A 13,270-nucleotide genomic window follows, 5' to 3' on the forward strand; every position below is an offset into this window, starting at 1 on the left:
ACTATTATTTCACAGCCTCAACACTGGTGGTCAATGGTCTCTCGAACTTCAGTGTAAGAAGGACTGTGAAAATCTATGGTAACAATCTTGCAAACTCTCTTTAACAGAGGGTAGCTGCTCGCTCTCTTCTGTCTTGAGATGTCAAAGGCACAGTCAGCAAACCCCCGGCCTAATCTGAAGTTCACATGTGCCATTCACCAGGAGGGTATTTTGTATCATCACTTCTGTCTCCTTTGCCTCGTCAAACCAGTATCCCATGTGATCTTGAAGGGTGCTGTGGGTCTGTACTGACAGGAATCGTGAGGTGGGTTGAGGATATGGCTCAGTGTCAGGACACTAGTGTGCATGACGTCCCCAGTCCAATCCTCAGATGTACCAAGCAGAAAATAATTTAAAAATTCTAAATTACATACCAAACGGATAGTCCCATGAAGGCATCAAAGTTCTGGAAACAGTGGAACGGTGAGGATGAGGAGAGACTATAGATCGTGGGTTCGAATACCATTCAATACATTACATCCTGCCTGACGTTAGTTACTCCACTATTTCTAAGATAATAATATTGAATAGACCAGAAACACGTGCAACTTAAACTTACAGCTCTACAGAACTCTAGGAAGACAAGCAGCTTCAGGGAACCAAAACTCCTTCCCAAATACAAGACAGCTCAGTGACAGTATGAACACCTATTATAAAAGAGGAAACTGAGACATATGGATGGTTTCAGGGACCACGGTTATGACACTTGAACAACAGCTTGCTCAAACACAGACAAAATGATCACTTCCAGCTAACACTGGATCAAGCAGATACAGTCTCGTTGGTAAAGGGCCATCCTGTCTTGGTTTCTGTAGCTGGCAGTGTCAGGCACAAACCCAGCTGCTAATGTTTGAGGTGCTCTGTCTTCAATGAAAACACAGAGGACTCTTCTTCCACATGAGCCACTTGAGCAAAAGGCTGCAGCTCACACAGAGCCCGATAGAAAATGGACAAACTCTAATGCTGTAAATGGTCTCAGCTTCCTTTCCTGCTGCTATGATAAGAAATCCTGGGGAAAGCAACCTAAGTGCTGGCGTGGCTCACAATTCCAGGTTATGGTCCATCTCTGCAGGAAAGTCAAGGTAGCAAGAATTGGAAGCATTGAGTCATATCACGTCCACAGTCTGGAGCAGAGAGCAGGGCACCGAGCAGGAGTACTAGCTAGTATCTGGTCATTTTCTACATTCCACAGAGTTTGAAACCCACTTCCTAGGGAAGGGTGCCAGCCACAGTGGAGGTGTCTTCCCACATTAATTAACAAAGCTAAGATAATCTTCCACACATATGCCCACAGGCCAACCTCATCTAGTCGATCCCTCACTGAGATGCCCATCCCAACCGATTATAGATTGTGTCAAGTTGGTGATTAAAAATGACTGTCACAAGTGTCAACCACACTGGTTCTCTTGCTTCTTAACCCTTCTTTCTCTTTTTTCTACCCCAAAGTAGAGCTCTGTTTCAGAAAAAGCATTTGCTTCAAGACTTTGACTTCAAAGGCGAGAATAGGTTTGTCATTGCCATCATGTATTCTGTGAAATTATTTCTGAAGTGATTCGTCCTAAAGTCTTCCACCAAAATTTTATCTGTAAACTTCATATAGACATGGAAATTTAATTTACACACCCTCTGTTTATGTAATTTTGGGAATTGACATACGTTATCCTATGATTTCAAACATGAGAAGTTTAAGAATGTAATTAAATAATTGAAAATCATGCCTGCAGATTCCTTGTGTGCTGACGTAACAGTAAAAATGTCAAAGCTTGAGCGTGGAATAGACACAGTTAGCACAGACCAGGAATGAGAATGAGAAGGGAGCCTAGACGTGGCTGTGTATTCAGTCCCTAGAATGTTCCATCATTTCCTTACGTGTGGTCTTTTTTCAGGAACATGTAGCCGAGGTATATTTTATCTAGGAACATTGCTATTGTCCTCCAAGGCCTGAAAATATGACTATTGGTAGTTGCATATCAAAGTTCAGAACTACTGTTAAAATTCCAGATGCCTAAAACAAAATGCTTTCATACTTCTCCCTACATCACTGGCATATATCCTTCCAAATGCTTACCAGTTTATACTAGCAGTAAAAAGGGACAAATATAAAATTCTAATACCATCCATTTTAAATACCACGACAGCATTAATATTGGTAGGTGCTAATCCTTTTAAATTCAGTGAGGGATCATCTGGAAACCGGGAGGACTGGCCTTAGAATGTGTACAGTTCCCCTTGTGACTTTGGAAGCTCTGTCTCTTATCTAGGCACAAGGGAAGCATAAGCAGACATTGAAGTACGACACAGGACAGTCCAGTATAAAGAAAACCAAACAAAACAAAGACAACAGAATAACCTTCAGAAGTTATGTTTGAGATGAGTTTAAACGTGGAAGCCCACTCTCTAATTCCGCCATCAGTTCATTTCAAGACGAAAACGCCAGGCTTCTCGGAGAGTATGAGCTTGTCACAGGGATCATGGTGACTCCTTCCTGTAGCGGACAGTGATTTCCTTCAAATGTAACTTCCTCTGGTTTGTTAAAAGAATTACTACTTTCAATTCTCCTTTTGATGTTTTCCCCTCTCCCACAAGGCCCCCTTTCCTTTAGGAAGGTCAGCAAGCAAGCACTGAGACCATCAAAACAACGAAGTGAGCAAGTGTCAGAATAAGTGCCTGGTTCACACGCATGGATATCCTGGTTCTCAACCTTTTGCCTATAAGGTGGAAGGCCCCCATCTTCACTGCTACCTCATCCTCTCTGTTGGTGGTTTCCAACCACACCTACAACGACAGGACTTGTTCCTGTTCCACACTCTCCTGCAACTGTAGCTCCTGGCACTGTACAACCTAAAGCCAATGGTAGGAGCTAGTGTGTGTATTCAGCATGTAAACTACCCCAGCATTATTGAAGGTACTGCATCAATTTTGATACTTTTGAGGGAGTGCATCTCATCTTGGCTGCTGAGTGTAATCCGTGGATATTTGACAAAACAAAGAATTTTCCCATTGTCACAGAGCAAAGTTCAGCACCGCTACTGAAATTCTGATGTCCATAAACATGAATGCTTCTTTCATTCATGCATCCATTAAATTCACAAATGTCCCACTTGAGGCTAATTTTATTTTAACAATAAAACAGAAAATAGTCTAATACGGTTGCAAACAGACCATGGCAATGCTCACAGTAGCACACACTAATGCAGCCCATATTTGACACAGAGACATCTAGAAAACTTTAAACATGAACATCATAAAAATGTTTTCTTTTTTCATGAAAAATGATCTGAAAGATGGATTTACATATAGGAGTATAAAGAATGTGACCAAATGTTGGGGCACAGGAGAGTGGCAGGGCATTTACCTGGCTTGGGTAAGGCTCGGGGTTCTTGACTGTGCTGCTCAGCACCACAAAACTGGGCAGAAACAATTAAAATCAAAATGAAACCTCAGACGTGGTGAATTATGCGATATTAAGACACAACTAAAGTTAAGACTGTTTACTGCTCCTGTAGAGACCCAGAGTTTGGTTCTCAGCATCCACGACGGGTTACTCACAGCCACCTGCAACTCTGGCTCCAAGAACTCTGACTCTGGCCTCCACAAGCATCTGCATCCACATTTACAAAGAGAGAGAGAAGGGGGAGGAAAAAGGAGGATGGAGGGAGTGTTGTATGAATTCTTACAGCCAGTAGCCTTTAAGTTACCTGCCCACTTGTGTGTCGCCTCTTATACTATTTATGCCTACTATACTATTTATAATCACGTGTCGGGCCTCTTTTCAGGCTGTGAGATTTGTTTTTTGATCCTCATTCCACAGGTTGTGATCTGTGAGTGTACCCCTAAATAAATAACCCTCTAGTGTTTTCAATTCTGACTAGTGTGGAATTTCTTAAGGGTCCTTACTCAATGGAGAGCAGAGGAGAGGAGAGGAGAGGAGAGGAGAGGAGAGGAGAGGAGAGGAGAGGAGAGGAGAGGAGAGGAGAGCAGAGGAGAGGAGAGGAGAGGAGAGGAGAGGAGAGGAGAGGAGGAGAGCAGAGGAGAGCAGAGGAGAGCAGAGGAGAGCAGAGGAGAGCAGAGGAGAAAGTGAGATTTTAAGAAACAACTATAAAGCACAAATTTAAACATAGAGGCACAATTTTAACTCCTCGGTGATTTTATTTCATGATGAAAATCTCAGACTTGGGAAAGTTACATGGCTGTCAGAGGAAATCATTGATAATTTCTTGTAGTGATCGACATGATTTTTTTCTGTTGTGTGGCTCCAGATCGTATGGAATGAAATCAATTAGCCTTTTCAGGATGATGTCCCTTTCTGGTGTCTATAGCTATTATTGCTTTTGAAATTCCACCAAAAAGAAGTGACACCAAGATAAGAGCCATACGAGTAAATAAAACAAGCAATATCTTGTTCACACTCACGTGTATTTTGGCTCGAAACCTTTTCTTAGAGGAAAGTGTAGGGCCACTGTCTACACTGCCACCTGCTCCACTTTCTTCACAGGTTGGTGGCTGCCAACCTTGCATACAGTGACAGTTGCCTCTGTTGTTACATACCCCTCTGAAATTACAGTGGCTGATGTTGCAATTAAAATTAAAGTTTTGATGAAAAATACAGGCTTTACCTCTGCAGAATTTCCCTGCGCCACAATTTGCACCGTCTACTACAAGCCCCATTTCTGGAACTTCTGTCCCATGGTGTGCATCATACCCAAAGCACTGTTCTTCTTTAACACCTTGTACCTTTATGTGATGAAATGTAGTGTGCTCACCACCACCAGGAACACGACTGACACCATCACAATGAAGCAGTCCACAATAAATACCGTCATCTTCACAAGCGAGAGGTTTGCTTCCTCCTCGCTGTTTCGTTACTCCACAGTTTCCAAATCGATCACCTATGGCATTTAATTTATAGCATATTGGGGCAGCATCCCTAACTCCATATCCAAAAAGAGCTTGGCACTGCAAATTACGATCACTGCAATTTCCTGACATGCAAACTGCTAGTGGTGAGCAGGGAGTTCCATCCTGGATGTAAAAATTTTCTGGGCATTTCTGGGAGGTTCCATCACAGTATTCTGGAAGATCGCAAATGCCAAGTTTGTCTCTGCACATAGTTCCAAAAGGTGCAAATGAACAGTCTTTACAGCAACCTCCTAAATTACAAGTACTCCCTTGAGTAAAGATGCAAGTGGTTGTACAGCACCTGTTATAGGCGCACTCTTTCAAGGAGCCGCAGTCACATTCCTCAGTCTTGTCCACCTTCTTATTTCCACAACGAGGAACTTCATATTTATAACTTTCATATAGAACACGATTTTCACTCAGGCATTCGTCCCATTCATGGATCCTCTTATGTACTGCAGCTTGGGAGCAATTACTTAACATATCCGTGAGAACAGGATAATCATGCATGAGACAGTTCTTTCTTCTGAAACAATAGCAGCCTGGAGCATCATGTTCTAAACCCATAACATGACCTGTTGAATGAGACATAAAAATTGCTACCATAAATGCATGGCGGCTTGCAGCATTTACATATGATATTGCCTCTCTGTGCTTGCACAGAGTGTTTATTCGACCCATGTAGTCAATGTTTTCAAGTCTAATTCCTGATAAAATAACTGCAGTGGAGATCTTGACGTGTTGATTAACTTTTTCTTGACGATTGCCAAATGTGTTCAACAGTCCATTAACATCACGTGCATAGAGGCCTATGTTCACTGGGTCATATGATTCCCACATAGTTAGAGCACCTGCAACGACATCTATGCCACTTAGTTTGTAAATGGTGTTTGATATGCTGTTCATAATCAATATCATCTCAACTGCACGGGTTAAATTCTTGAACGCATTGGTCACATGACAACTCATCGTGTAGTGGACTCGTAGTACTTTGACATGCACGCGCCACAAATAGACTGGAGCTGCTCTGGGACTTCCAACAAGCTTCGTCTCTTCAAGGGATTCATCTGCCTCTGCCACCTGCTCTTCGTTTCTACACCTTTTAGACTCAAGTGATCTTTCTTCCACCACAAGCAGAGAAATTACATGCTCAAATTTGGAAGAAGATACCAGTGGTTTGATTTCATAAGTGAAGTCATCCACCTGTAGCATGCCATTGAGACCTCCATTGCAGGTGTCTAGTGTGGCCTGGGACCCAGGGACCCCTTCCAGGTAGCTGTAGAAGTAACAGTCTCGAGGAACAAATGGGTAGTCCTCCTGCTCGGCTCCTTGGTCGTTAGTAGTGTATACAGGCAAATTCTCAGGAATCATGGTCTTCTTGAGCTTCATGTGGACCACGTGTCTTTGTCCCCTGAAACGTATGCTGTAGGTGATCTCGGCTGGCATATCACTTCTACCCATCCTCTGGGGAACCTTCCTGGGAATCACAACTTCAGAGGTAGTGAAGCGCCATTTTGGCGGGCTGTGGGAACAACAGACAGGGCACAAAAGTACCCAGAGCACAGATAGCCAGAGAGAACCTCCCAGGAGGACCCGAGTCCAGATAGATGCCCGGAAGGGGGCCATGAACAAAAGCAAATGTAGTCCACTGGGGGCAGACGAGACTAAGACCCCAAAGTTTACACCATGGCATGAGGAGAAGAGAGTGAGGCAAGAGGCTGACAAGCTCTGATGAGTAAAGCCAGAGATGCTGTTACATAACAATGCTGTGCTCACCCAAGCATTGTGTGCTCAGTGATCTGGAGAGCCTATGGCAAAGGCTGAGAACAAAGGGGGAAGCCACTTGGAGAAATTAGGATATATTTATAGCAAAACATTTATAATTCTAAGACTTGTATCTTATCTGTCCATTTTTCATATTTGACACAATTACCAATCCTCTTTTCTTATTTGTTACAAAACCTCAGTATGACCATTGAGGATTAAATGAATTACCAGACTGACAGTAATTATAATTGGTATATGTCAATCTCAGATAAGTCATTTAGTTTTCCATTTTTTGCTTCTATTTTCATGTAAAGTAGCACTATACTGGGTACTAACACCTTGTATTATATTCCCCATCCTTTACATAGGAAAGATTTTTCCTTTTAATATTACTTAACTCTCTTCGTCACTACTTCCAAGCTATTCTTTTTTTTTTATTTTCTAACACAAAAACTATCTTTTTTATTTTACATACCAATCCTAGTTCCTACTCCCTCCCTTTCTTCTATCCCCTCCAGCATTCCTTCCATCTCAATTAGCAATCTATTCCTCAGAGAAGGTAAGACACATTGCTTTGGGAAAGGTCCAAGGCCCTCCCTAGTATATCTAGGCTGAGTAAGGTATTCATCCAAAGAGAATAGGATCCCAAAAAGCTAGTACATGCAGTAGGGATAAATCCCAGTGCCAATGCCAGTGGCCCCTCATTCTGCCCCAGCCATGCAGCTGTCAACCACATTCAGAGGGACTAGTTTGGTCCTATGCTTGTTTCTTCCCAGTCCAGCTGGAGTTGGTGAGCTCCCATTAGCTCAGGTAGACTGTTTCAGTGGATGAACCCTTCGTGGTCTTGACCTCTTGGCTCATATTCTCATTTCTTCCACTCTTCAACTGGACCTTGGGAGCTCAGAACATTTTTTTAATAAAACTCTGAGACTTTTAGGACATTTTCTATTAATAGCTGATCAATATCATCATTATCTTGTGCTAGAGGTCCTGGGTAGACCCGTATGGGATCTAATATGTGTTATACACAATGGATGATTTCTATTTCTGATTTCTTATTATATTTTAAAATAATGAAATTAATTTTTGCATAACCTGGAATATGTTTAGTGGTTTAAATATGTGAAACAGTAACTATTATATTAAGAAACTGCTATAACTGAATGTTGACATGTAGAATAATGCAAACATATTCACATATATGGACATGCACAAACTCGAGGTGGGAGCTGGGTGTGGTTGGTTGTGAACACCTTTAATCTTAAAACTCAGGAGGCAGAAGCAGGCAGACCTCTGTGAATTCAAGGCCAGCCTGGTCTATAAAGTAGTTACACAGAGAAACCCTCCCTGGAAATAACAAAACCAAAATATTCCCTCAAGATGGGATGCCTTGTTCAGCTTTGATGTAGGTGGGAGGGGCTTGGTCCTGCCTCAACTTGATGTGTCAAGCTTCATTGACTCCCCAAGGGAGGCCTTACTGTTTCTGGAGACTGGAGGGGGGTGAGATGGGAAGAGGTGGGAGGGAGTGGAAGGAGGTTAGGGAGGGGGAACTGTGGTTGGTATGTATCATGAATAAAAATTTAAAATAAAATTTATTTTCTTAAAGAAAAGAGAATTATTGTGGGAGAATGAGTGAAGGCAAAATATCTAAAATACAATCAAGCTTTTGGTCCAAGCAGTCCACACATGCATCCTGTAATTTCTTGCTACCAAAGCCAATTCTCTCTCAGCCTCAGCTTATAATTTTCTTGGCCTACTTAAAACCTTATAAATTACTTAGCTCTTGAGTAGTTAATCCAATTATAGGCCATATCCTGTTAATATCTCTCAATATTTTTTTGAAAACCATTGAGTTTGTAATTGATCTCTCCTGACTTATACTTTCTGTGGTCAAAATTTTTATAAACCTATCTTATATTCTAGATAAGGGATAGAAACTCCTCTTTGTATTTTTTCAGTAGTAATTTGTAATCCTCAGCAAGCCAAAATTCTCTTTACTTCATCAAATATTTTTTCTAAGGTATCTGTGTCTGAATTCTCCAGTAAGATATCATCCAAATAATGATAAATGTAAGAATGAGGAAACTTTAAAAAAATTCTTTCTAATAGCCATTGTACAAACTATTGACACAAGATGGGGTTGCTTAACATTGCTTGTGGAAGAATTTTCCAGTGCCTTTGAACAGGATGAACATTATTATGAGTAGGCACTTTGAAGGCAAGTTTTTCTTTATCCTGTTCATGTAAAGGTATAATAACAAAGTACACTTTTAAATCAATCACTAAAATGGATCATATCCTAGGTAATAAAGTAGGACAGGGAATGCCAGGCTATAAAGGGCCCATTGTCTGAATCACCTTATTTATGATTCTCAAATCTGTTAACATTCTCTATGTTCCAGATTTATTTATTTTTTTATGACAAATAAAGGAGATAATTCCAAGGACTGGTCGATTCTTCAATATTTTGAGCATTTAGCTGCTCCTGTGCCAGCTGTCCTAGTTCCTGTAATTTGAACGATGTCAAAGTCCATTGTTCCACCCTCACAGGTTTGTCAGTTAGCCATTTTATAGATAGGGTAGTTGTACCCTTGGAAAACTAACAACTGTTGTGTCCGGCTCATCTACAACCTGAATTGTCAGTCTCTGAGTGCTCTTGATAATACCTTTTACACAGAAACTGTATTAATTACATCACTGTATAACCAATGGCTCAGGCATATTCCAAGTTAGCTCTTACATCTTAAATAAACCCATTTTTATTAATCTATGTATTGCCACAAGGCTGTGACTTACTGGTAATATTCTGGCATCTTTCTCCTTTGGGGGCTACATGGTATCTCTTTGAATCCACCAATTTTCTCTCTCTATCTCTGTTCAGATTTTCCATCTGGCTTTACTCTTCTAAGCCATTGGCCAAAACAGCTTTATTCATCTATCAATAAAACAAGATATATACAGAAGGATATCTTCATCATCTTCCCACTTCTGTCTAACTTAAAAGTTAAAATTAGTTTTAATTTTAACATAGTAAACATTACATATACAAAATTGTTATCAAAGAAGAATTATAGTTACCATATTTAGTCAACTTACATTTAGCAAATTAAGGTAAAGTCTATCATCTATCCTATCTTTGCAAGTCTAACTTTTTATATTCAATTTGCACACACTAAAGAAATCTGTAACTGTACAGATTACTTGGGTGTTGGTGTTTGGGAAATAAAAGTATATTCTCCGTTTATACTAAACAAGTGGGCCGGAGATGGATTAAAAAAAAATTCTAGCTAAGGACAAGACAATGACTAAGCAAGAAAGAAAGCCAGAAAAGAATATTTCTTTGTGAAAAAATAATATCTTTTAATGCTTTTCTCAGAAGTATTCTTCATTTTATGGTTTGTTTCTGAGATTGGAGGAACATTAATCTGTGTTTTCTATTGCTGCAAGAAATCACGTCCCCATAAATTCATGGGTATATTAGCCACATATGGCTTTAATTTTTCTATTTGTCCTTCTGACCCTAGACACTCAATCCACATTGCACTTAGTTTTACCTGAGATAAAGATCCAAACACTAGAAGCTGAATATTTATCCCCCAAAGAGGTCAACATGAATGTCAAGATCTTGATGAAATTATTGTTACATCTGTTCCTGTGTCCTCTAAACCTTCAGTTCGGATGCCATTTATTTGTACTTTTAGCTTTGGTGTCTGATCATTTATAGCAGTTTGCCCAAATATTTGTTTTCTGGTTCTCTTGAAGTTTTTGTTTTATCTACTGAAGCTGTTCTGTCCTTGATTATATCCAAAGCAGTGTTGTTTTTAAAAACAGAAATTAAATCTTTCAATTGCTCTGTGGATGAGTTTCTCTGAGGCTGACAGGGAATGATTGGATCTAATTTGATATCAGGGCCTGGAGGAAGCCCCCTAGGGCATTCCCCAATAGCAAAAGGGACTTTGCCTGTCCCTTGTTGATTCATTAGTACAATGCCTTTGCCACACCTTCTGTATATCCAGAATGCTAGGGCTTTCTTTTTCAATTATCTCTAGAAAAAAATATTGTTTCTAGGAATGCCTTGCCTACAGTACCTTTTCAAATGTCCTTGATGTCTGACATTTTGATTTTTCTTAAAACTTTCAGAAATTATTTCTCTTATCAGAATTGTACCATAAATGTGAGATCCAATTTCAGCCAAATTTCTCGTCCATTCATCTATTGGTGCTGATCTTGTCTTTAAAGACTGAATCACACTTTTGCATTCTGAATCAGTATTTTTCAAAAACCACAGACTCTATTACTATTTGTTTGACTTCTGAATCTGATGCTATTCTATTTATAGTTGAAGTCTATCTTTACAAAAACCTCAGTGAAAGCTTCTTTGAGGCCTTGCATAATTTTATTAAATGACTGAGACCTTGTTCCTGATTCTTCAACCTTGTCCCAAGCATTTAAAGCTGCTAAATAATGTCGCGTGTGATCACAAGGTGTTATCTTCCAATTTAAACTGCCTGTGTAAGTCAGTATATTGACCTTCACCTAGAACCCAATCTTGGGGAATATCAATACCTTATGCACTATTTTGTTGCGCTATGGCCCTAGCTTCCTCTTTTGACCATGTTCGCCATTGTCACTGAGGACCAGCTTCCAATATTGCTGTTGCCAACTCTTTTCAGTCTTGGGGATCAATCTTGTTCTGAGTTGCCCATGACTTTATCTGCTTCACAAAGGATGAATGCATAATATATGAAACAACAGCTTCTTTAAATCTTCTCAAATCTATTATTTTTATAAGATATCATTTATCTTCCTCATAACCTTAGGGGTGCCTATCATCCACTGGTAGCTCTTGTATAGTAACTAGATAAACTAAGGTTGGTTTTCTAACAACCTTGGTCACCCCTTTTCAGTTTCCTCATGTGGTGCTACAGTAGGCTTTGTCTAAATTATTTTCTCTGTGTCTGAGTATTTTTCTCACTTTCATTTGTAAGTCTTTCTATGACTTGTATCTTATCAATCCACTTTCATACTTGACACAAATGCCCACTATGACTAATAAGGATATAATATGAATTACCAGGTTGATAGTAATCATAATCAGTATTATATCAATTTCCGTTAAGTCATTTACCTTTTCATTTTCTGCTTCTATTTTCAAATCATCTAAAGTAGCACTATACAGGGTCCTAATGTCCTGTCTTATGATGTCCCATCTCTAAGTGGAAAAGATTTTTCTTCTAACTACTGATTAACTCCTCCTTGAGGACTTCCAAGGTGTCTTACCAAATCTGATTGCTTCTCTGTTTGTCCTCAGCTAATGCGATTTCTCTGTCCACATGCTAATGCCATGCATTGGAGCACCAAATATTGTTTGATTTTTACCAATAAAGACTTGGAACCCAGATGCTGGGGTGAAAGCCTGCTAGTTCAGAGAGGCAGAGAAAGTACCCAGCTGACCTTCCTCCTCTGCCAACATCCCAGAAAAAGGTCTTTCTCCTTTGCTGTCTCAAACAGGTCTCCTCAAATTCAGTGTCCTGCACATCTACTTCCTGCGCGTCTCTCTCTCCGTCCTCCAACTCCCTTTTACTCTCTCTGTTTTGTTTTTCTTGTTCACTTCTTATCTACTTGTTGCTTGCTCTGCCTCTTAACCTATGGTTGACTTTAATGAATCATGTTTACAATATTCCAGCAAAAAAAAGCTCTTGGATTAAAGGTGTGTGCTAGGGCTGAGCCACACCACAACTAGAAATAGGTATTTCCAGTAAATAATGCAATTCAGGGTTCACAGTGTGATCAAATAGCCTGCACCATCAAAATATTTTCTAGACTTAAAATTCTAATTCTTAATTTTCAATACATGCATATAGATCATATTGGGTACATGCATCATTTCAAACATTTACCACTTTGTTGCACTGAAAACATCAAAATAGTCTCCATTAGCTATTTTGAAATATATAGAATTATTGTCAGTCATGGTTTCCTTGAGTTTCATGGTCTGAGGTGATGAGGATGACTGCCCGAAACCTGGACAATGAAGCAGCTCCTCAGAATAGCCGCTGAATGTGTTTGAGATGGCATGTCTCAGGATTCTAGGCATCACATCAAGAGATACACAACAATGACATTAAGAAACATCTTTATCTACAGAAAGAAGTAAACTACAGCATGTAGCAATGGTGTTTGAGATACTCTGGCCATGTTATGAGAATGAATGGTGGCAGATACCTAAAGATAGCACTGCTTGGAGGAGTGCACTGGAGAAGGTGAAGAGGAAGGCCCCAAAGAATGCTGGCTGGGTAGACAGCACAAAGAAAGACTGTGGAACCTTGGGTATGACAATAACGCAAGCATCTAGGACTGCCCAGGATAGAAACAACTGGAGAACCACCATAAATAGGCTGTCCAGGTATGCTTAACCATTGCTGGGGCATAAATGATGAAATGAGAATGATTACTTTACTGTACTATAGAATTATAGGTTAGGAATCGTTCCTTTATACCCATTTACATTCCTGTATTTAATTACTAGCCTCTCTCCCACCATCCTGATCTCTGGCAATGCACT

The 13,270-nt window shown here is 40.0% G+C and overlaps 1 protein-coding gene across 1 annotated transcript; it reads right to left on the reverse strand.

Moving 5' to 3' along the window:
• Nucleotides 1–4,174: 4,174 nt before the first annotated feature.
• LOC125388056 (disintegrin and metalloproteinase domain-containing protein 29-like) lies at nucleotides 4,175–6,752 on the reverse strand. Its single transcript, XM_085697428.2, has one exon. The coding sequence runs from the start codon at nucleotides 6,562–6,564 to the stop codon at nucleotides 4,315–4,317; it is 2,250 nt and encodes a 749-aa protein (XP_085553554.2). The 5' UTR covers nucleotides 6,565–6,752; the 3' UTR covers nucleotides 4,175–4,314.
• Between the last annotated feature and the right edge of the window lie 6,518 nt (nucleotides 6,753–13,270).

This window comes from Myodes glareolus, chromosome 11, assembly GCF_982192425.1.
Source record: "Myodes glareolus chromosome 11, mMyoGla1.1, whole genome shotgun sequence".
Classification (NCBI taxonomy): Eukaryota; Metazoa; Chordata; class Mammalia; order Rodentia; family Cricetidae; genus Myodes; species Myodes glareolus.